Genomic DNA, 23,523 nt, shown 5'->3' with positions numbered 1-23,523 from the left:
TGTCCTTAAATGCAAGAAGGCGGCCCATGTGGCTTTAGCTCCTGGTGCTTTCCATAAAAAGAACTTCAAGACCTCATATTTTTGGTCCTGGAATGTTGATTGTTTTTTTAAAAAAAACTATATTCAGAAGGATGGCAGAATTTATCTCCTGTAAAATGCATCTCAGTTCTGGTCAAGAACAGTGTTTTCTCATACAAATCAGCACATGATTGGAAATATATTTTCCTTAAAGCTCTTGTATGAGGTCTTTTCCCAGGCTTTTGAAATACTGAAATAAACACTGAATGGGTTCTAGGGTTTGGGTTTTTTTAGAATACTCTAAGATGGAAGTTCACAAGGTACTACAACCTTTAAACTTTCATGGAGAATGCACACAATTGAAATTCAAATGTATAAACACAAAATGCTCCAAGTTAAGAATGGAAATCAACCAGTCAGCATTTCATTTCAGACACTGCCATACTGAACATGCCTGGGCATCAAGATGAAGACAGAGCTTTATGCTACTTCTGTGACAGACGTCTCCTTTTGCTTTTCTGAACTAGGATGCCATGCTGTCACTCACCCTCCTAACACCTTCCTCCCTCCCATAAGGAAGATCTTTGTCCCTCTTACAGGGGGACCTTACAAGCTACCCCTTCCACTTCCATCTTCGCCACTCCAAAACCAGAATCTCACTTCCATGTCCTCAGCCTTCTCAAACATCTTTCCTGCATTTTCCTCCCCTCAGAAATGGATTGCAAGCCCAAGTCCTTACAAGTATAATGATATACACAAGGCCCACAGAAGCCTACATCTCTGATTTCCCACTTCTTTTATTTCACAAAAGTGCAGCTGAGACATGGTATCATTCCAGGAGAGTTTACAGCATTCTGGTTTGGAATAGAATTTGCAAGTAACTGAGCTCAGCACAGAAAAAAACACAGGTTTTCTGTGCTATTTTCCAGGAAGATCCTGGAACTTTTCCCTTCTACCTTCTACCTGGGAAACCTTTTCTAAGTTTGGCCAGTTCTTCAATCTAGTGTGCCTTCTCCCTAGCTGTATTTTGGCCAGGCAGGACATCTTCAACAAACAGTTGTTTTCATTTGCATTTAATATAAATATTCCTATATAGTATTATGGCTGCTGCTTGCACATTATTCAAGCAAGCAGAAAGATCACAGCAAGATGAAATGGATTACCCTCCATTCTTGAGCAATGGTAGAATGCTACCAGGAAGTCTTTTGTTTCCCTCCCACAGCCTCATTATCACTTCTCCTAGAACCTGAATCATAATATCCAACTTATTATGTGTATCTTGAAAGCCATAGAGCCTTAGTCATGGAGCACGACTCAGTCGTGCTTTTAAAAATTAATATACGCTTACCATAACACACACACAGAACAAGTCTGTAGTGTGTGCACCAAAGCATTTCCAGCTTTTAGGGACAGCCTTGAAAGGAGAAACTGGGGAAGAGAGGTCAGCATTAAGTGGAGCTGTCAGGTGGGTGATTTTTATCTGCAGTGACTGGAAAAGAGTATCAGGGAGGGGGAATATTAAGACCTATTTTCGTATTCAGAATGAGCTCGACAAATGACAGTTTTTCATGGAAATCTCCATGGAGAAGAATTTTTCTGCAGGTTGCATTACCAGAGATAAGGTACCAACAGAAGGTGAAATGAGAGAGTGTCTGCAAGGACAGACTGAAGAGGGATTATGTGTACACTGACAGAGGGGTCACAAAAATCAAGAGCAGCAAGATTTCAGCAAGTGGTGCTTGGATGATGATGCTCTGAAAAATCACTCATGAAAACTTCGAATCTCACCAGCTTTTCAAAAGAAGGTTAAAATTAAGAAGAAAACTAGAATAACTTCCCAAGGTATAAAACACGTTGACACAGGACTAAATTAGTACATAACTTCAGAAGAATATTTATTGTTATCATGTATGCCAACTGAAATAAAACAAGGGAAGAAATAAAATTTAAACTTCAAATAATCACTCCATCCATTTGGTTTCATCATATAAAACAAAGTCCTAATGTGCATGCTTTTGAAAATTGTTTTTGTCAATTTTAAAGCTGTTTGCTTGCTACAGACTCTGTATATAATCTGAGTTCGAACAATTTACAGTAGGAAATAAACACAGAATATTATTAAACAGATCTAATTTGATAAAGAAAGCCATTATCCAAAATGGACCGAGAGGGAGGAAAAGGTCAGTAGATACATTGCCACATTGACAACAAAAGTACATGGCTTGGTCTGTGGGATTTCCATTCCTGATTTTACCTAACAGAAAAAAATTGATTTTGCTAGTTAATAGTATCAATGTCCTAGTGAAAGCACGTCCAATAAAAACAATCAAAATATATAGGATTAATAATTATTAATTATTAATGCTATTATTATGACTGCATGGATATCAAGGAAACTATGAAGTAAACAAATATCTGAGCTTTCCAAATAGCACCTACTTTGTAGTAGCTATAAGCACAAGACAGTTTTTTTCCCTATTAGCTAACAATTAATGATACCTCTTATTCTGTAAAATGGAGCATAGCCATACAAATATAAGCTATTTCTTGAACTCCCAGACAGATTCACTTTTCCTGAATATGAATTAGGTGAATGATTCTTTGTCTCAAAATATGTGAGTAGTCCTTCAACTCTATTTTCATTCACTAAAAAGACTGGTACATTAATTTGGTCTTACACATCAAGTCAAAACAGTTGTTTCTCCTCCAAGGTGGATGTTGCTGTATAGAACCTCCTGCACCTTGGTAACTGCTCTAAACAGGATTTTTATTTTTGAAAAACCTCAGTCTATCAATTGGTAAAAGCTGCCACCTACTGGTCAATTAAAATTACATTACATCATCAATGTAAAGAATTACATCAACGCAGCAAACTATGCTGGAACATTGCAGAAATCCTCACTGAACTTAAAAAAAAAAAAACCAAACGAGAAACCAAAAACATATGGTCATAAGAAACAGTTTCAATGGCAAGGCTCATTTTAATCATCCTCTCTCACGGACCTCTCTCTTCCCCATGGACCAAGAAGGATAAAATTGCACAAACCTGCCAATGAAATCATCCCTTTTGCCAACGTCTTTGTCCCAGACGGTAATATCAATAATTCCACCTCGTTCTTCATAGAGATGAAAGTCAAACTGCTCCCTCCACTGAGGATTCAAAGTTTTTGGAACAATCTGAAAGGAAAACAAAAAGAAAGTCATATTACATCGTGCAAGCATACACTTTCTTAAATTGTAAATTTGATCATTAGAATCTGTTCAGGAAGCTTTTCCTGTCTGCAGTATCAGTATCTCGAGCAGTGAGAATTAAAAAATTATAATTAGGAAAGACTACTAGCCAGTTCTCTCATGCCTCTCTGATGCAACAGCAATCTCCAAAATCCTGCAACCTCTCACCTTCAAAAGCCTCCTGAACAAAGGATTTGCCCTGGGAATGGAGCCATTTCTCAGTAGAAAAATTATGTCCTCTGTGAAGTTACAGTTAGCTATAAAGTTACGTTTCTGAGCCCAAAGGTAAACAAACCACCTGCAATGACACATAGATGGTGACTGTAAGTACTTGAACAAACGATTGTATCATGTCCTTTTTTCCCAGATGCAATAATATTGGGATAAACATGATACTATGGTTTACTTTATATGGAATAAAATAAGTTCACTTCCAAAAGTGTATTTTACTTCCTTTCCTTTGAAACTCTGATGAAACTAGCTTTCTTAATCATTTTCAGTCCAGTTACTTTTTGCTTCAATAGATTTCAGTCCATATATTTCTGACCACACTGTGAAGAACAGAAAGCTTTCAAAATTTTCTACCATAATGCAAAAGCAGTGTTCACAGTAGTCATACCACTCCTGAACAAGAACAGAAAACCCCTAATATCTTCCCTATTTAGCTAATACTACTTCCCACAACCACCAGTTCTACTGGCTTGAAAAAAAAGGAAAATTCAAAGAGGATTATGAAAATTTTTAATTCACAACAGCATGAAATTTGCTTTCTTCTAACTTCAGATTAAGAGGCCCTAATGCAGGCTCAGAGCTCTGCAAATATGACAAGTAAGTATTCCTGCCCTTTTCCTCAATTTACCCTTCATCTGGCTGCAAAAACCACAGTGACTGTCATGGCCATCAAGACAGGAAGGTCATGTGCACCATCGGCAGTCCCAGCACCTTCTCTAAACAGCAATTTTCAAAACAGTAGGGACCAGGAGAAAGAAAAAGTAATAGCAACAAAGCCAAGCAACTCTTCACAATATTTATCTCCTAGATCAATCCTCTCTTACCTGTGAAGCTCAAACACAAAGAAAACTTTAATGAAACTCGTTGTTAAGGACAGAAAGAGGAAAGTCAGATTATAAGCATGATGTGGTTTGAGGATAAGACAATGTAAATGGTCCAAGAGGCACCTAGCATCAAGCCAGGAAGAACTTGTCAGAATCAATCTGCATCTCTTTCCTGCCATGAATGACCCCTAACAGTAAATAAATCCAACATAGTCAGTATGGAATATTAGGTGTGTCCCTCTTCAAACCCACTTTTTTTCAGTGCTACATTTTTTCCCATGTAGTACTACTTTTGTTTATAATGAAACAAAAAGAAACATCTAAATAGACCTGTAGGTGCTCTGACAGGTAATTATTACAACAATAAATCTCCATCACTACTGAAAGTCATACAAAAATACCAAACAGGAACGAAGCATTTAAAAAAAATTTTTGGTCACAGCTAAAATTACCTTGCTCTTGTACTTCTGATGCCCCAAACGAAACTTCACGTAAGGATCACTGAGCCCATTTGCATCCATCGCCTTAAGTTCACGACCTTCTATTAAGGTAACACTAACTATCCCCCTCCACAACTGAGACTTTCTGTGCAGGTCTGAGAGACGTAAGCTCTGGGTCTGAAACTTTATGGAAAAAAACCATAGAATTAGTTAATACAATTCCAAAACTTTCCCCTGCTTTTTAATGTTCTCGTGTTCTCTTTCATGTAACTATGAATGTAAAACAACCACCTTAAGCCATTTGAAGCTATTTGACAGTATGTACGTAAACTATATTGCAAAAAATTACTTGGAGAGTAATAAAATAGTGACAATTATGTTGGTAATGTCATATGCTGCTTTTGCAGAAGCAAATAGAACAAATGCTGCTCAAGGAAAAGTTCATTAAAAAAAAGGATGTTTTTTCTGCTTCACTTCTCCCTCTGCTGATAGAATAAAAATAAATGTTAGAAAGTCTCTTCTGTTAGTATCATTCAATCATATGATTGAATGAACTTGAACAAACTCTATGTTTATAAACATAAAACCCCAGTGAGAATATGAAACTTCCCTTAGAATAACATAATATAAACCCACCATGAGAAACATGGATCAAGGAAAAATAATTCAATAAACTCCTCTATCTCTGCCTCTGAATGATGTGGTATTCTCAGAAACATGAATTAAGTACTAGCACATGTTCAAGAGTTTAAAAACAACAGAACCTCTGTTCAGAACTGTGCAGAAACTTGTGAAACCTCAGACATTGATTTTGGGGGTTAAAATAAGATTCACACACACCAACCAGGCAGCTATAGCTTTTGTCAATGAACCCTACTGGGGGTTTGAGAGCAGGAGGGAACAAACTTGAGTAACTTAAGATCATTTCCAGTTTGCTCTGAGCTACAGTGGGTACAAGGTACCAGAACTGGGGAATCACCTTTGCACTCCTGAGGAAGGCAAATGTATCTTCAGTGCATCTGAGAAGCAACGTTGGTAAAGGCTCTCCCTTCTATTCTGAAACTTATTCATTCAAGGCTACCTTATCTATAATCAGAATAGTAGATAGCTAAACAATATTCAAACTTGCGAATTATTTTCTCTAGGAATTAAAATAAACATGTCTGCATGCATACTCTGCTGTAACAGTATCAAATATATGCATTTTCTTTATTATACATTGTAGTTCGAGCAACAAAGGCTTTGTGGGCTCATCAGCCCTCTATACATGCAGGTCTTGCATGCCTGGTTTCATCCCTCACAGACCTCCAGTATCTCTGTAAGAGGATTTCAGTGCAGATTTGGTTTGAGTCTTTTAGAGGGTAAATACAGCTGGATGGGTACAGCTATGCAGCTGCCCAGGACAAGAGTTTTACTTTATTACCCAGAGGCAATGACAGAAATTAGACTGGATTATAATCACACTCACCCAGCCTCCAGAGAGAAAAGACGTGAGAACTGTGGCCACTGGGCTTGGAGCAAATCTGATTAACATACTCTTTGCAGTATTTCAGGTATTTTATTGGCATGCATTTGTGTTTTCTAATGGTTAGTCATTCCAAGTAGTATGGTGATTCCCAAAATATTTCACTATATTTATTAAAGGTTTGTCTTCCTTAAGAGAAGGACTTGACTGCAGAGAAACTTCTCACAAACTTATTGTTTCTACAAAGGCAAACAAGGAATTGTGTGTGGAATAATCTTTAACTTAACCTGCAACATGAAGCACCAGTGGGACATCAGAAAGCAGACACGCTACAAAAATTAGGGCAGAATTGGGAAAATCAGTAGACAGAAGATATTTAATTTACAACCTGGGAGCATTATATAAACTTCAAGCTTTTCTTCAGCACAAATACACCTCTTGTTGAGGGCATACTGTCAACATTGCCAAGGACTTGACTTGTAAAGAAGTGGTAGATTTCTTCTTCTTGTTCCACTTTCTTAGAAGGCTTAGAGCAAAAGAAAGACTGGATAATAAATAACCAACATTGACTATGCCCTGAACACATGGTGACGAGAGATACAGAAAGAAGAAAAGACCGGACATGCTTAGGAAGATATTTTATACTGGGATATAAGCAGTGGTTGAGACTTCTTTTCAAAGAATATACAGTTCTTGGGAGTGTTTTAAGAGCTGAATGGGAATCCATATGACTTCCAGGATACTACCATGGAAAATAAGCTTGAGTTTGCATTTACAGCTCTTTTGAAGTAAATCTTAAGCACAACTGCACAGCTCTCTACTTCATTACCAGTGAGACAGTGAAAAATTTAGAGAGTATACTTGATCTAAATTCCATATTTTCAGCAGCTCTTACAATAATTTGCTGCAGTAGAGCATCTGCCCCCTTATAAAGCAAGGTCATTTTTTATGACCAGTCAGGAGTTTCATCAGTGGGGGTAATTTCCATACAAGGTGGCAAGGTGAGATCTAGATGACCAAGAGCTGGGTGTAGGATGACAGAAGGGAGTTTACAAGAGTCATGCAGGAGGCCTGAGAACAAGCATTCACATGCTGCCAGAGGAAGCCCTCCCAGGACAGAGCCACATCTCGCAGTTAGTGACAATCACAGCTTTATGCTGAGCCCAGTGGCTTGTTGACTGACAGTGAAGCTCCAGAGACTTTGTCTCGCCACGCTGGAAGAAAAGCAGCTGGCTGCTAAGAAGAGGTATTGATCTGTTTTGTCTGTTTCTTCCTCTAGGTAGGGAATGTGGACCAGAGTAGTGCTCTTTCCTGTCTTTACTGGTAACACAGAAAAACATGGAAAGCAAACGGGAGAGGTACTGGAAGAGTCAGGGTACAGCTCGCTGGAGCTAAAGCTGTTGCAATTTCCTGGACATGAAAGGTATAGGCTATGTGGCCTTCTCCAGCAAGAATAACTTCCAGCTGGCACTTTTCTTGTTTCTAAGCAAAACTGAAGGGAATCCAACACACTTTTCTTCTAGTCAAAGCCACACTTGCTCTCAGAAATTACAGATAATTTACTGACATAACCTCTTTTTTCATATAATGGTTATTGTAGGAAAAAAGACAAAAAAGAATGTTCAGATTTCAACTCAAATTTGACAAAAAGCTAATAGACGAAAAAATGAGAAAGTAAGACTGATTTCACATTTTAAAGTTCTTCCCTTATGAGTGCATGAGAGACAGGCATGTTTCCAGGTACATTTTTAGGTATCTAAGAAACCTCTAAAACCCAGCCCACAGTGAGTTACAAATTCAGAAGGAAAACCATGAGAATAAAACAAATAAATGAGCATGTATCTTTCTCAAGACTCATTCTGAGGAAACCTGTTTCCCTCAAAAAGCATGTAGCGAGTATTGCAGCCTGGATTCACTCTTGTGCCACAAACAGAAAAAAAAAAAAAAAAGAAAAAACAACACAGCTTTTAATTTCTCTGTAAACAGGTGGGAAGTTACAAACTTTGTATATAATGCCACAATCTGGAAAGAAGCAAGATCAAGATCTCAGTCCACAACCGTCATTAATGTGGGACTATTATTTACATTATTCACATTTTTGTGCAGGATACAGCCATGGTGACTCCCACCTGACATGTTCTAAACCCACCAAAGAGACGGGTGGTGGGAAAGTTGCAGCCTGCATGAAGTGAAGTTTTCTCTCTCTCTCTTTTTCCAAAAGAAAATTTAAATTTGACTTCACGGCAAAGGATGCTCAAACTGCCTGTGAAAGAAAAACCCACGTATTTTCATATCCACACACTGCTTTAATGCTTAACAAACAGCATGCAAACCCAGAATTTTCTTATGGGGTAAACACAGCTTTTATTTCTGTTCCACCTATTCTGTCTAAATGTGATGTAGGGGGTGGACCAGGGGCATCAACAGGAAAGAATCTTCTGACAGAACTGTACCCTCTGCTAGATGTGATTAATAGAGCTAGCCAAATGTCAGAGCTGGAAGATGATCTAATAAACATGACTTAATATTCTGCATGCATTCAGGTATTTCGGGACAACATTACAGGATGGGAAACCAACCAGGCTTAGTCAGAATCTGGGCATTGATACCAGGATAATCAATACCACATTGTTGATGAGCTATTGTTACTTTTGTAAAAAGAAGAGATGCACTTTGTGGGTACTTCTGAAAATCCCTTCATATTTTTGTTTATCTTTGGATAACTAACTGTCCTTTAGTCCATATAGAGTTGGAGAAACCCCAAACATTGTCCTCTCCCAGCCTGACCTCTTTTCTTCATTGATCAGCCCTCATGCCCTGCAAAGGCATGTGCTTGTGCAAACAGACTCTGCTTTTATTAAATCTCCTCCTTATACACACCCCCTAGGACACATTGCTCCTCTGAGTCCTGGAACACAATAGACAGAAATAGAACAGCCTACCACAAACTTCTTAAACTTTTTAGAAAGCAGATCAATAATGAATCTATATGTCCTGCAGAGGCACCTCTATCCAAAAAAATAACTTTGGTTTGGAAGCTTAAAATAAAATATCAATCAAGAAATTAGTGAAAAAATATAGAAAAGAACAATACTTCTCTCCATCACTTAACAAAGCACAGATGTAAAAACACAGCAAGGTGAATCACAGTGTTGCAAATTATTGCTGTAAATTCAAGTAAACAGAATTCCTCTCCCCCAGTTTCTAGGATGCTCACACAGCTTGGATAAACAATGTAAAATAAAGATTGAGAATGTAAGTAGATACAGCTGCTAGTTCCATGTTAAAAATGATGGAAAAAATCAAGGGACAGTCATATGCATTTACAATGCTTTTCCTGTATTAGAAACAACACAAAATACGACACCTTGTAGAAATCATCAACATACAGACACTGAGCTACAAAAATGCCTTCAATGGGATCATGGTGATTCCTTCTTATTTTTTGCTCATTGTAACTATGAAAGTTTTCTAAATGCACTGCTACCGATAATTACTGCAATAAGAAAGAATGCTTTCCTTAACTTTTTATCAGCTAAATTTTACATTTTAGGCTATTTTAATTCTAGGTGAAGCTAATATAAGTTTCTATGGTTGAGAAATTCACACTGCCCTACACCCTGAGAGTTTCACCTGCCATGTTAAATCTGGTTTATGAAGTTTGAGCTAACAACTCGATACTGCCACTTTAGAGCAATGCTGTCATGACACTACAATATTTGTAATAAGAGGTCATACTTTTCCAGTGTTTCACATATTTTTGTGGGTTTGAAATTGAAAAATTTGGCCTTCTACTTAAGTGCACTTGCCGGATGCAACTCAGGTGTAGTATGATGCAGACTGTGGCACTCAGAATGCCTTCAATTTTCTGGAACAGGGCGAAAACATTTATACAGGACAACAGTGCGCAGAAGAAGTTTTCAGAGAGGCTGTTCCAGTATAGTCCTAATGTCTCCGTTCTTTCTCCCAGTAATTCCCCTTGGAAACTGTGGCTGCAATATCTGAAAGTCAACTGGTCTCGTGATGATCCTGTTATTGTCTGGAATAACCAATGTCACCACAGTCCTAAAGCTGACATGGCCATGATACACAAAAAGACAGTGGCAACCAATACTTGATGGAAACTCCCCATGCTTTTGGGGATGTAGGCATGAAACCCCCATGACAAAATGCTACTCTGCTGTTTTTGTTCTTAGCTGGATCAGCTGTTATCACTCACATACAATTAATGTAAATTTAAGCCTCACCAAATATTTGCATAATTTTTATAATTAGATGTCTACCAAGCAGGCATATCTATTCTGACTGTTTTTTACTTCTATTCCATTATTTAGTAGCTTTCCTTCAAACACTATTTACAGCTGCTAAACTGACATCTAGAACCTCATGGCTTACAAAAACAAGTGTATTTTCTCAGTCTTAAAAGATTCTTCACAAAAACTCAAATGCAATAATTCTACCATGTATTCTGAAAGTCCAGAGAGTTTTAGCTCAAAGATTGAAATATTGAACCAGCTGTAAATTCTTTCAATTAAGAAATATCATACAACTCTATACTTATGTTTGTGTTTTCAATATTTATAACTTGATTTGCTATTTCCAATTGTCATGGGTTAGCAAAACATAGTCTCAGAAGTGACGTTCCCGCAAAGGAGTGCTTACAGCTGAAGATTTCAGCAAAGCGGCACCTCTGTCCGGCAGAGGTCAGGTGACCAACAGCTGACCAACATCGATAAGCCACACAGCTGCCAGGCCGAGGTGAGATTAACCCTTTTTATTGCTGTGAAGAGCTGAAAACCTGAGGGAAGAGAGAGAGGAGATGCTTAAAGCTGAAATTCTGTTGTGAAGCTATGATATATCAGAGTATCCTGTTGTAATTTCATGAAGATATGGGGGGTGGAGTGTTCAACTCGTGAGCAAAAGCACCTGCGCTGAGATAGGCAGATGCTGACGCAGCTGTAATTTCATGAGGAGTTTGGACAGGGAGAGATGAACCAGATGAGGACTTTTGCTCCAAACGGGAAAGGAGAAAACCTCAGTCCCTAGAGATGAACCAGATGAGGACTTTTGCTCCAAATGGGAAAGGAGAAAACCTCAGTTCCTAGAGATGCTCCCAGAGATAGTCCTAACGATGAAGATGATGAAGACCCTTTGCTCCCAGGGAAGGAGAAGGGCCTCTGTTTTTGTTTCTGAACGGCTCAACCTTAAAATTGTACCCCAAAAAACTTCAAGAGTGGACCCTCGAAAGCAGTTGCGGGGAAAGCTGCAAGTCGGGGGAAAGGACTCACACGCAGGCAGAGAGACTCCTCTTCCTAAATGGACTGAACAATATTTGGAAGTGGGCGGCTGTCTCGTTGTGATAATGTTTTCATAGCACGAGCAAGAAAAGACTTCTCTTTCTAAATGGACTGAACAAGGTTATTATGGAAGTGGTAAACAGACTGAACATCTCAAGGGTTGTCTTTTTACATTGTCAGTGGGAGAAGGGAGGAAGGTGGGGGGAGGCGAAGAGTTCTGAAAGTGTGGTATGATTTCTTTTTCTTCTTTTAGGTCTGTTAATAAACTTCTTTATAGTCTTTCAAGTCTGCTTTGCATTTCTCCTAATTCTTATCTCACAGCAGATAAACAGTAATGAATATTTTGGACCAAACCACTACACCAATTTTGTCTTCTCAAGAGGCATCTCATTCTAGTGGAAAAGCATTTTGTTTCAATTTTAAAACAGAAAAAATGCTTTTGATATTAGGAAAATGCAAATCAGGAGCCACAGAAACTAAGTATTTTGAGTTGGACATAAAATCACCAGTTATTAAAGCCATAGGTTTTGGCACCTTTGTTTGTGCAACTAGAACACACACACTTTTAGAAAAGCTTCTAAATGAAATTTTAAAAACAGTCAGTAGTTTGGACCTGAAAGCCATTCATTTATCAATTCATTCCTGTTTAAATTGTTTGTAAGTCCTATTTTTCAGTTTAAAAGTATGTGCAGAAGCTTCTAAAGCTGAATTAAATACAGTCACCTAAATGCAAAGTAAAAACACTTAAATTCACTTGCTTTAGGCAGTAAATACTGCCCAATTGCAACTAATCAGAAGTAGCTTCTCAGTTGTGACTGAGGAGTCCCATGCAAATCTCACAGAGTTCAACAAGGCAAGGTACAATGGTCACGGCTAAGGCAAGCACAGATTCAGGCTGGGCAGAGAATAGATTGAAAGCAGCCCTGAGGAGAAGGTCTTGGGGGGTGTTGGTGGGTAAGCAGTTCAACATGACCTTCTCATATCTTGCTGCAGCCCAGGACACAGATCACCTTCTGGGCTGCATCGAGAGAAGTGTGGCCAGCAGGTCAAAGGAGGTGATTTTCCTCCTCTACTGTATTCTACTCTTCTGTGACCCCAGCTGAAGTACTGCATCCAGCTCTGAGAGTCTCAATGTAAGGACACAGACCTATTGCAGTAGGTCCAGAGGAGGCCACAGAGATGCTCAGAGGGTTGCAGTACCTGTCCTCTGAGGACAGACTGTGAGAGTTGAGGTTGTTCAGTGTGAAGAAGAGAAGCATCTGGAGTGACCATAGAGCCCTTTCCAGGGGCTAAAGAGAGCTGAAGAGACTTTTGACAAGGGGATGGAGTGACAGGACAAAGGGGGATGGCTTCAAACTGACAGAAGGTAGCTTGAGGCTGGGTATTAGGAAGAAATTCTTGACTGTGATGGTGGTAAGGCAGTGGAATGGGTTGTGCAGAAGAGCTGTGGATGCCCCATCCCTGGAAATGTTCAAGGCCATATTGGCTTGGGCTCTAAGCAATCTGGTCTAATCAGAGGTGTCCCTGCAGCAGGGTTGAACTAGATGGTCTTCAAGGTCCCTTCCAACCCAAACCACACTATGATTCTATGACTTTGGGATGACAGTGCATTTTTAATCTTAGTTTATACACAACCTGTTGCAAAACATACTAATTTATCTTCATTTCTGGTAAGAATGGGCATTTGGTTCTAACTGATCAATGTCACTCTGAAACAGTTCATCACATATTAATAGTATAAATCAAAGACTATCATTATATTTTAGTACTTTCTAGTGGTATCAGTTCTAAACTTACCATTGATGGTACGAAACAGAAGAGAAGAGAGAAGAGAGGGTACAAGAGAAGAAAAAGTGACATTATCTTTTCCTACAGATTTTACTGGAATGATGTTACTTGAGAGAGCATAGGAGATAAATCTTACATATATTTTTCCCTTAATATGTTGGCTAAAAACACTAAACCACTTGTTTAATTAGTTTGTCCTTCAATTAAACCATTTTAAAAGTTTTCCTGATGTTTCCTTAATGGGTCATTAATGTAAGAAGTTTAACATGGGGTCTGATCATGTCCAAACTCAATTTAATAGTAGCCTCTTGTTCAGAAGAAAACAATTTTCTGTGAAATGGATGTTTCTGACAGAGCTCTCTCTCAGTATGCTTTGGCTAAATGGTATTTCCCTCATTGAAATAGCTTAGTTTAAATAGTTGTAGTCACATAGGAAAACATGAGCTAGACACACAGTTCATGAACACAAGCAATGCCATAATGGTCTGCACTGCCACATGTTAATTTCAAGCTATGTTACAAAAAAGGTAGGCTTCAAAGGCAAACTTTTAAAAGTGAAGAACAGTGCCATGTAAAAACAAATTCATTTATTAGAGGTGTACATAAAGTCTCTAGAGAGATACAAAATCAGGTTTAGGAAATTTTATAATGGTATCTTTAAAAAATCCTAATATTCTGCTTTTTCCTCAGCTCTCAAAAGCATAAAACAAACACTTCTTGAAGAAGAACGACCACACAAAGGGCACTATTACCTAATAAGGTTACACACCTATTTTTAGACACTTTTTTTCAATCTGCAAATGAAATAAGAGTCTTATTTAATACTGATTACCCTGCACCGCAGAGAACAGCAAGTCTTTTGAACAAACGCTTTGTAAATAGAAGATTTTTTAATTTGTTTTCCTGACTGCAGATCAAAGATTTGGAATACTGGAGCAGACCCACAAGGCAAATTATCTCCTGTGTTTTAACTGACATACCTCTATATATAAATCATAAACACAGCAATGCATGTAAGATATTGTACATGCATTATACCTCTAGGTTAAATTATTACTTTAGCTAAGATAACCATAGAAAAAATGCAATGTTTAAACTATACATTCACTTTTTGCAAAATATTCTGGTATTTCAGTTTGAAAAAATGCCAACTACTGAATGAAATATTATCAAGTGAATGTAACAAAGCAGAACAGGGATAAATAACTCACTGTGAGCTTTAACGACTTCCCAACCTTCATGCTGCGCCCTTCACTCAGCATTATTGAAGCTTGCAGTTTTGTCAGTTTGCAATAGGGACAAACTGTTACCCAATACAGTCAGCACATCAAGAGTTAACACATCACGTTCATGATGCAAACCAGTTCTACCATCCAACATTCTCACAGCTCTTCCTTATCTCTTCAGTTTGAGCATCTTAGATATTACAGGAAGTTCCATGAACCACATGGGAATCAAATTACTACATATCATCACTTCACCAAGTATCGTTGCTTCTTAAATTTCACAAAGGAAAAAGATTGAGTACTGTCCTGCATCCCAGAAGCATACTGTGTGAAAAACCCATCCATAACCCAAGAATTATGAACACTGCTCTCTTCTATTTTTTAAGGTTAAAAATATAAATAGGTCTAAAAAAGTGCAAATATTTGTCAAGTGAGCGCCATAAACAACGTTTATTAATAACCTCCTATTTAAAGTTGTGTATCAATATTCTGGAAGAGTACATAAAATAAGTGAATCACCCCACATAGCTTTTTTTTTTCTCATTTTAACATCTTCACATGGTAACTTATATCTACCTCACTAGCCAAGTCTCTGAGAAAATTTAAATTCACTTCCTTTAGGCAGTAAAGACACTCTTTTTAACAATACAGAGAGAAAAAAAGCCGTAAAAATTGGTTGTATTCCACTACAGTCAAACTCTCAGTCTTTCCCTCATGGAAAAGAGCATACAATGCTCCTTTTTTATCACTTCCATAACTCCTAAGAGGGGAAAAACTTGAAGAGCTCTAAAGAGCTCTATGAAGTCGAGACCACTATGCTCTTTGTAAAGCCTTGCTAGGACCTGTGCACCAAGCAGTGATAGGGGAAATTTGTCTTCAAGAAGCTTCCCTGTGAAAACTTCGCACACAAAAATTCTAATCAGTAAGAGAAGTAAGTAATAGGAAAATGAAAGATACTCACGAATTCTTTGTTCACATTAACAAAGCAAATTGTTTACGCTTGAAAAACTAAAGGTTTTAGAAAAGGAATCAGGACATGTTGGCCACTTACAAGAAGTTACTAGATGACTTCAAGATAGGTTAAAGTGCTGTAACAAAGTTGAAAGGTTTTATGATTATATTAAAAACTGAACTGTACCATGATGTTTATTTGATGAAACAAAAAACACTGTCATTAAAACACATTTTGAAGGACAATAAATCCTGTGCCAGAAGTTTTCAGTCCTATGTGGCATGCTTGGCAACATATCATAGTTGTTCTAAAAAAAAACCAAACACAAAAACAACGCCAAAAGCTAGAAGACCACATGCTAAAAGTTACAAAGTTACCTTACTTGATCTTTTCCAACTCTTCCTCATTAGCATTGTCTGAAAATAAAATAGAATATTTTAATGACCTTTCCTCTGCAACACAGAAAAGGAGGCCAACAGTCTCAAACAGGGCAATTCACATCTAACCACCACTACAATTGAAGCTGCAACATGTACACTCCAGCAACAGATACACAAGACTGAAATAAATCCAGACAAGTAGAAGCCCTGTCCTCACACAGACATAATTTTCTGGGTGGTATGAGTGTCTCATTTCTGGAGACAATGCATTATGTAAACTTGTAAGAAAGAAAAGACAGAAAAGACAGAAAGAATTAGATTAAAAAATGAAAATAAATGAATATGCCATTACTGATAGTGATTGTAATTCTGACTGATACTGAAAAGTAGGCTTTTTTTAATATTAAAGGACTCCAATCTTTTGGAATACTAATGTTTTACTTACAGGTGTAGCCACAAAAGGGAAAACCTGCATGAGACTCCTCTGACAACCAGAATCTATTACAAAATTCTTAAGGTTATCACTGCTCATTCATTTCACAGCAGTAAAAATAGTTCTTTGGTTTGATAATTACATACACAAGATAGAAAAAGAAAGTTGTATCTTCACTCTTTTATAAAACCAAATCTCAGTTGCCTGTCCCATTACCTAAATAATCTGTAAAACCTTGGTACTGCTAGACACCATCCTCCAACATGCTGGAAGGCAAAGTATCCAAGACAGATTTTTAATCATTAAATAAAAGAGACATTCTGGTCAAGTAGGCTGTGGAAGGTTTATCTGTGAGCACGACTCTTGCTTAAAATAATTCTGTGGAAATGCAAAGAAATTAGTTTATACATCTTAGCAAGATTTAGCAGTCTGTTATTGACACTGAGCAGGAATAAATCAAAGGCCATTAATTTCTATTGCAACTTTTGTGCTGAAAAACAAACATTTTTTTTTTTTTTAACTATTTTAAAAACACATTCTTTTTCAGATAATAGAAATTAATTTTGAAATGAAAATATTTTCCTTGCTAAGAAATTAAATTATATTTTGGGGAAAAAATTAAAATGAGAGAAAATGTGGAGAGGTTTTATTTTTGAAATATCCAGAAATTTTTCAAATAGACATAGTTTTTGTGAAAAAAAAAATAACTAGCTGCTGAGGAAACTTTAACTTGCTATGGACAATTAAATCCTAAGGGCTCTGCTGTAAGTTAATAATAATTGTAGCACTGTAGCTTTGGAAAATATACAGAGATACTACATGTTTTATAAAGCTGGAGAACGCCATTTGACTCATTTTTCTATGAGAGGCACATAAGGATTAAACAGCTTGAGGCCCACAGCAGGCCCTGAAGAAAATCTGAGTTCCTGGGTCCTGTCCAACACAGAAGAGCTCCTCCCTTCCTTGTCATTTCTGAATCCTACATAGTTATAGATCAGAGTACAAACTCATCTTCACTGGGCTTCAGACGAGGCTGTGAGCAAGAAGAGAATATGGCCTGTCAGCTCAATTAACTATATATAGGTTTAGGTTTGATACTAGGAGGAAATTCTTCCCCATGAGAGTGGTGAGGCATTAGAATTTGTCACCCAGGGAAGTTGTGGCTGCCCCATTCCTGCAAGTGTTCCAGGCCAGATTGGATGGAGCCCTAGTGGAAGAGGCTAGAACTAGATGATCTTTAAGGTCCCTTCCAAACAAAACCACTCTATAATTCTTTCCACTCTGAAGAGTTCAGTTTGAGTAGTAGCTACAGAAAGGTATGACCACCCTTGCTGAGTGCATTGGCATCATTAGCAGCTACAGCAGGATAGGCTGAAGCCGTAACAACCATCCTTAGAAGCCAATAAAATAAACATATAGTATACAGCAGGTCAGGATGGATCATCTACATGGAACTTTTCCGTCTGAAAATATTCCATGCCCTGAGTCGATCTCTTGGGTTTTTCTCTATGGTGTTATTGGCCCTCTGGCAAATAAATACATAAATAAATAAACAAATAAATACTAATAATACATGATATGATTTAAGACAGCAAGCAAACGGACAGCACATTAATGTTAATACTTCCATATGAAGCAAAAAAACCTAAGCATCATTTGGGATAGATTATTTTAGGAAAAAAACAATGCCTTGAACTTTAAATAACAATATCCAAGTAGAACTCATATGTTTCCTTTTTTTCCATTTTCTTTGTTAGGTTGCTAGCAGTGATGAACAGCTGTCCCCAGTCTCTGCTGGTCCCAAGGAAACACCTCTTATCAAGCTACCAACTTTGTCATCTCCTGTAGCCAAAAACTGCCTGTTAAGACCCAGGTAGGGAAGAGCTGCTGTAGTGAAGACATGGGTGACATGCAGCTCCGAAGAACTTGCTTACTGCAGGTTTACCAGTGGTGGAATCTATGTACTGAATGCTGATGGAAAAAGAGTCAGAAAAACTCACATGCATTGTGGCGCCCATGATGACAACACCAAACAGAATCTGCAGGAAGCCTGGACACATGCACAAAAATCACAAACATCACACTAGCACACACAGCACCACACGTATCCAAAAGGAAATAAACACTGTCAGAATTAAAGTACAAGACAAACTTTGTTGGAGCAGGTCTAAGAAAAAAATCAAGTAATTGGTAGTTTTGACTTCTTTCAAACTGCGCACCAAAAGGAAAAATTAATGAAAAACACCGAAAGTACATCATAACCACATTATTTTTAATTAATAAACTTAAAATTAACAAATCTTTAGAGCTCACAGGTTTTAACATTTTTATATACACATACTTCTCTCATACTTATTTATTTTACATCTTTTTAGTTTACACTGGTTACCTAAGCTATCTATCCTCCCAAAGCAATAAAACTAAAATGCTGCATTAATGTAAAGGACAAGTACTGCTAAACAGAACAAAGCAAATACAAATTAATTGTTGGAACTAGTGCTACCACAACTTACTGCATTAGGCAGGAAATAAATTAAACTTTTCTCAAATACTAAAAACTTTCTAATTTTTGTGGTCATATAAAAATAATTCATTAATAAATTTTGATTCACAATTTATGATTGTTCATAAATCACAACAAATTGATTGCCTTCACATGTCAAAAATCAAAAAAACAGGACTTCTAATAACTATAGATATGCTATGCTCTTATTCATGTACATAGTTTTAATGAGACAATACAAGATTTTTACTTTAAATGTTCACATTTTTATGTCTTTAGGACAAGCACCAGGCAGCAAATGGCAAAGATGCAGACAAGATTTTCTAGAAATTTTGATTTGTTTATCTGCCCATACTCTTCCAATAGTAAGATGCAGGTTATTTCTTCAAATAAAATGTACCACAAAAATCAAATAATGTGTCCTTATTTATTAAACAGGTTTACTGAATCTCTTTATATTTGAAATTATGTCCAGTATTTTTCTACTGAAAAAACACAACTGCAAACTACTTAAGCAGTTTTTCACAGTCCACTCAAAAATACTCAAAAATAAATACTCCTCTTTCCTAGTCAGTGTAATACAGTTTTACATACAGTTATATGAATATATATTTATATTAATATTCTTAATTGGTATCTGAATCCCAAAATGTAATGTTTTGATCTGAGGAAACGGAGCTTTCCACCTATAACTCTCAAGATCATCTCATCAGTCAGTACACATAAAATCTGAATTTCATCAGAATTTTTTCAGAAAGATAAGGAAAAAAATGCTCCTGTGTGGACCAAATATCTCTCTAATTTCTTTTCACACCTCAGGTCCTCATCCAAAATGAAACAATCTATTCGTCTGTGACACTGGCTGCTTATTTTTAAAATAATTTGCAATAATACCTCTCTCACAGGTGGCAATATGTAACTAGGACCCTGAGTTTGTCCCATTTAACTTCAAACTTGCACTTGGAGTATCTTATCCTCCAGCAGCATCAATATTTCTTAGGCAGTGTGACAGGATGCATCTTCCTGTAACATACAGCTACATTATCTTGAAACGCCAGTAAAATACTTTGCAAGACCTGTCCTCCAACAACACATCATCAAAAGACTTTTCCTTTACCTGCACATCAATGCATGACCTCCAAAACAGCCTTGCTGCTGTTCAGGCAGTGAAAGGATCTCTTTGAAAAGTATAATCCACATCAAAAAGTTACCAAACAACATATCACAAACAGCAGGTCTTGTTCAACAGGGCTCAATTTGAAATCTGGCTAGAGACCTGCCCAAAATACAGGATCAATACACCATGTGGTTACATGGGAAAGCTAATACTACCTCTTTTAAAGTTGTTCTATTTTTTTAATTCTCCTATAGTCTTAATAAACACTCCCATTTTAAACATACAGAATTATAATACCTGCAATTTAAGTACTTCCAAGTAATTTCCATAATCGTCAGCTTTACAATTTAACCATTTAACACCATTTAGGTGTAACAATATATAAATGGTGTAAAGTGGTAAAATATTGTCCTAATTACATAATTACTTGCAACTCTTAATTGCAAGCAATGTAACAGTTATCTCCTGAGCAAAATAAAACCAATTCAGAGGAAAATTTATTTTTGAAATGTACACTATATAGGGATATCAAACCAACAGGATTGAAGTAAATTTGCAATGACAGGAAAAAACTGCACATGATGTGAAGAGACAGTGTATCTGTATCTTCTATGCATCAGCCATAAATGGATACTTAAAAGTGCTCAGGATTTCATCTATATATTTCAACTGCACTTGAATTATTATCTATATAGGGATATCCAATTAGAGGGGGAGCATTGATCATCCAAACAGGTGCTACACAGACTGGGAAAGTAGGAGTTGCTTTTATTGCTGCTTTTTATGGTGCACATTTTCAAGAGTGGACAAGAATTAGTCTTGATCCTCTAACATAACATTTGAAAATTTATTGACTTCAATCATTTTCACTTCAATAAAAAATATCCTTATTATTACAAAACCCTTCAAAAACAACCAAAGATGACAGCTCAACTGGAGTGATAAATTTTGTAATATATCTGCTCCTTAGAGAGTAAATAAAATCTAATAAATAAATAAGTACATGTAGTAACTGAAAAAAGGCAATAGAGCCTTGAACTATTAAACCCCTAATACATTAAACATACAGCAATTCAATAATAATTTTGTAGGTCATCGTCCCTGCGTTGTGATGCAAACTCTCTGATTTTATTTCAACTTTGCCAGAACTGCTGATCATATCTTCGGAAGAGTGGTTTCTAATAATAAATATTAAGTTTCAGATTAGGAATCAGATTCTTAATTGGAATTTTGGGCATTTTCAGAATGAAGTTCCATATAACAGTTTAAATGGGTAGAAAATTTGGTGACTTGAGCTAAACTAAAAAAAAAGCTAATAATGAAATGTGTAATAACACAAACCAAATTCTTCATCCTATCACAATCAGTCAGTTGGATATTAAAAAAGTTGCTAACCAGCAAGTCTGTGGTCTCCCATTACTTTCAGCATTCACTTGCTAATTTACCAACACCCATATGAAAAACATGTTACACTGTAAAGTCTTCATTTCACTTTCTTACTCTAATTTTCTGGAGCCTTCTGTATAATAGCTGACAATGTGGGGCAGCACAGTAGCTACCCTCTCTGTATGATGAAGAAAGGAAAAAAATATGCTACCCGCATAATGGTATACCACATAAAAGTACAGTGTTTCTGTGCCACATGATTTAGGATTGTGGCAGGATAGTGCCAAAGCAACTTGCAAAAGTAGGGCAATTACCAGCTGACTCAGAAATGCTGGTCTTACCCAAATGCACAAGAAGTTCAAAATTGAATTAATTTCTTAATTTAAGTGAAGAAGGCTCTAGTGGTGTAAATTTGCAGCACAGAATTCTGAGTTGTATGGACAAGCATATTGCTAAAAAAAGAAGAAAAATACACTGCTTATATAAGCTAGATGCACATCTGTGATGTTAACCACATTCCATTATTTTTATTAAGTGCTAACAGAACACCATGAGGAAAATTAACAGGCAATAAAACTATTTTCAAAATTTTACATCTTTGCATTTCTACATACCAAACACCTAGTTCCAGTAACTGACTTACTAGGCTATTTAATTATTTAACTGGGAGAAAAGTGTAAAAAAAACACTAGTAAATCTGACAGTATTCCTCAAGTATGCAACAGGATGATGTCTCACACTGCAGCATACAGAAACATACATGTTCTTACAAAAATCATGCAGCTGATCATATCCATGGATGATTTCATCAGAGTAATGCTTTTTCTTGGCCTCTGCTGCAACCTGTCCCTGAGGCAGGGCAACCAGGTTCATTGCTAATGGATCCTTAGGGGTGGATTAAAGCAAAACTATGCTAAATAAGTAATATAACAAAAATTTTTTTAGAACAAGTGCTTTAAAACCATAACTGGAAAAAAAAAAGGGTAACAGATTGGAAAAGGGGTATATAGCTGTTTTGGAGTGTATGATCATCTTAAGATAGGAAAATTCAAAAGAAAAAAAGAAAGAAAAAGAGGTAGTAGAAGAGAGAGAAAGATATCACCACCCATGACTTCTGCGATGTGTGCGTGATCGTGGCCCATGGTTGTGAGTCCTGGTCCATCAGAGGTGGAGGCCCGTACATATGTCAAAAACTGGGGGGGGGTTATAGCCCTGGCTCTTCTGGTAGATGCTCCAAGACCTCCTGGATGAGTTCTGGGCATGCAGAACAGTCTTCTTCCTGGAAGATTCTGGAAATCCGGCCGTGTTGAAAGTGCGGGGGAGGGTTGAGTGTGTTTGTCTCCATGTTCAAGTGCCTAGGCAAAGTTTCTGAGTGAACTTTCTGAGTTTTGTGGCTGCACAGTGGTGGCTCACGGTGTCAGAAAGAGACCGGCATAAAAAATCCAACAAAACACTGCCCTGCTTCCACAGGTTCCATTGCTTAGTGGCAGTTTCTCCTTTCCTTTGAAAACAGCTTGTTTAAGGCAAAATTTATCCACAAGGTCCAATTGCTTCCCTACAGCCTATCTGAGGCCAAAGGAATCCATATTATTTTACAACCACTCAGAGTGAGAATCATCTCCTCTATTTCTGCCATAGTTCTACCTCTACTGCTCAAGTCAACAGTCACAAAAGCTAGTAAAATATAACAGAAAGAGCTTGTCACAACTAAGAGACTCTAGAAACCTGGAAACTATTTTCACTTACAACTATGCAGCTCAGAAGACTGATGAAGGAATTACAATAAACTTAGAAAATCATATAATTTTGTAATTGAAATGTAAATTCAAGAAATTGAAAAGCACCAAATAATCCTTTAACATTAGAAGCCAAAAAGCAGAAACACTACCTTTTTCAGCTTTATTTTCCACATGGAATAGGATTCAAATATTCTTATCTAGAGATAGCAGACTAGGTCCAAAATTCTTAACCAATGGTTTACTGATGTCCTCCATATTAATCAGCACTATTCACCTGCAACTGACTTTACCTGATCCATCTGGATCCCTTATTACTAACTATATAAGGGAGGATTCAACTCAGATGAGATATGTTGTACTATACCAGAAACATCACTCAATGTTATCTTAAGAAACAGTAAAGTCAAATTAATCTCATAATTTGGGATTTACTCTTGTGTTTTATGTCATACAACTGCAGACCAATTACAGGACTGATGACATACATTAAAAT

At 37.1% G+C, this 23,523-nt stretch overlaps 1 protein-coding gene across 8 annotated transcripts in view; it reads right to left on the bottom strand.

Moving 5' to 3' along the window:
• Positions 1-23,523, bottom strand: part of MCTP1 (multiple C2 and transmembrane domain containing 1) — a 235,269-nt gene that overhangs the window by 143,747 nt on the left and 67,999 nt on the right. For 7 of the 8 annotated variants that reach the window (XM_008634576.2, XM_017735426.1, XM_017735430.1 and 4 more), the window contains exons 6-8: positions 15,850-15,888; positions 4,757-4,927; positions 3,065-3,195 (exon numbers count right to left, since the gene is read on the bottom strand). In XM_008634576.2, coding sequence (XP_008632798.2) covers positions 3,065-3,195; positions 4,757-4,927; positions 15,850-15,888 — 341 coding nt within the window. The remainder of the gene's footprint in view (positions 1-3,064; positions 3,196-4,756; positions 4,928-15,849; positions 15,889-23,523) is intronic. The other variant, XM_017735425.1, reaches the window with a different exon arrangement.

The sequence above is a fragment of the Corvus brachyrhynchos genome, unplaced genomic scaffold (assembly GCF_000691975.1).
Source record: "Corvus brachyrhynchos isolate BGI_N302 unplaced genomic scaffold, ASM69197v1 scaffold22, whole genome shotgun sequence".
Classification (NCBI taxonomy): Eukaryota; Metazoa; Chordata; class Aves; order Passeriformes; family Corvidae; genus Corvus; species Corvus brachyrhynchos.
The sequence above is the reverse complement of the archived record's forward strand: the minus strand, read 5'-3'. Positions and strand labels throughout refer to the sequence as shown.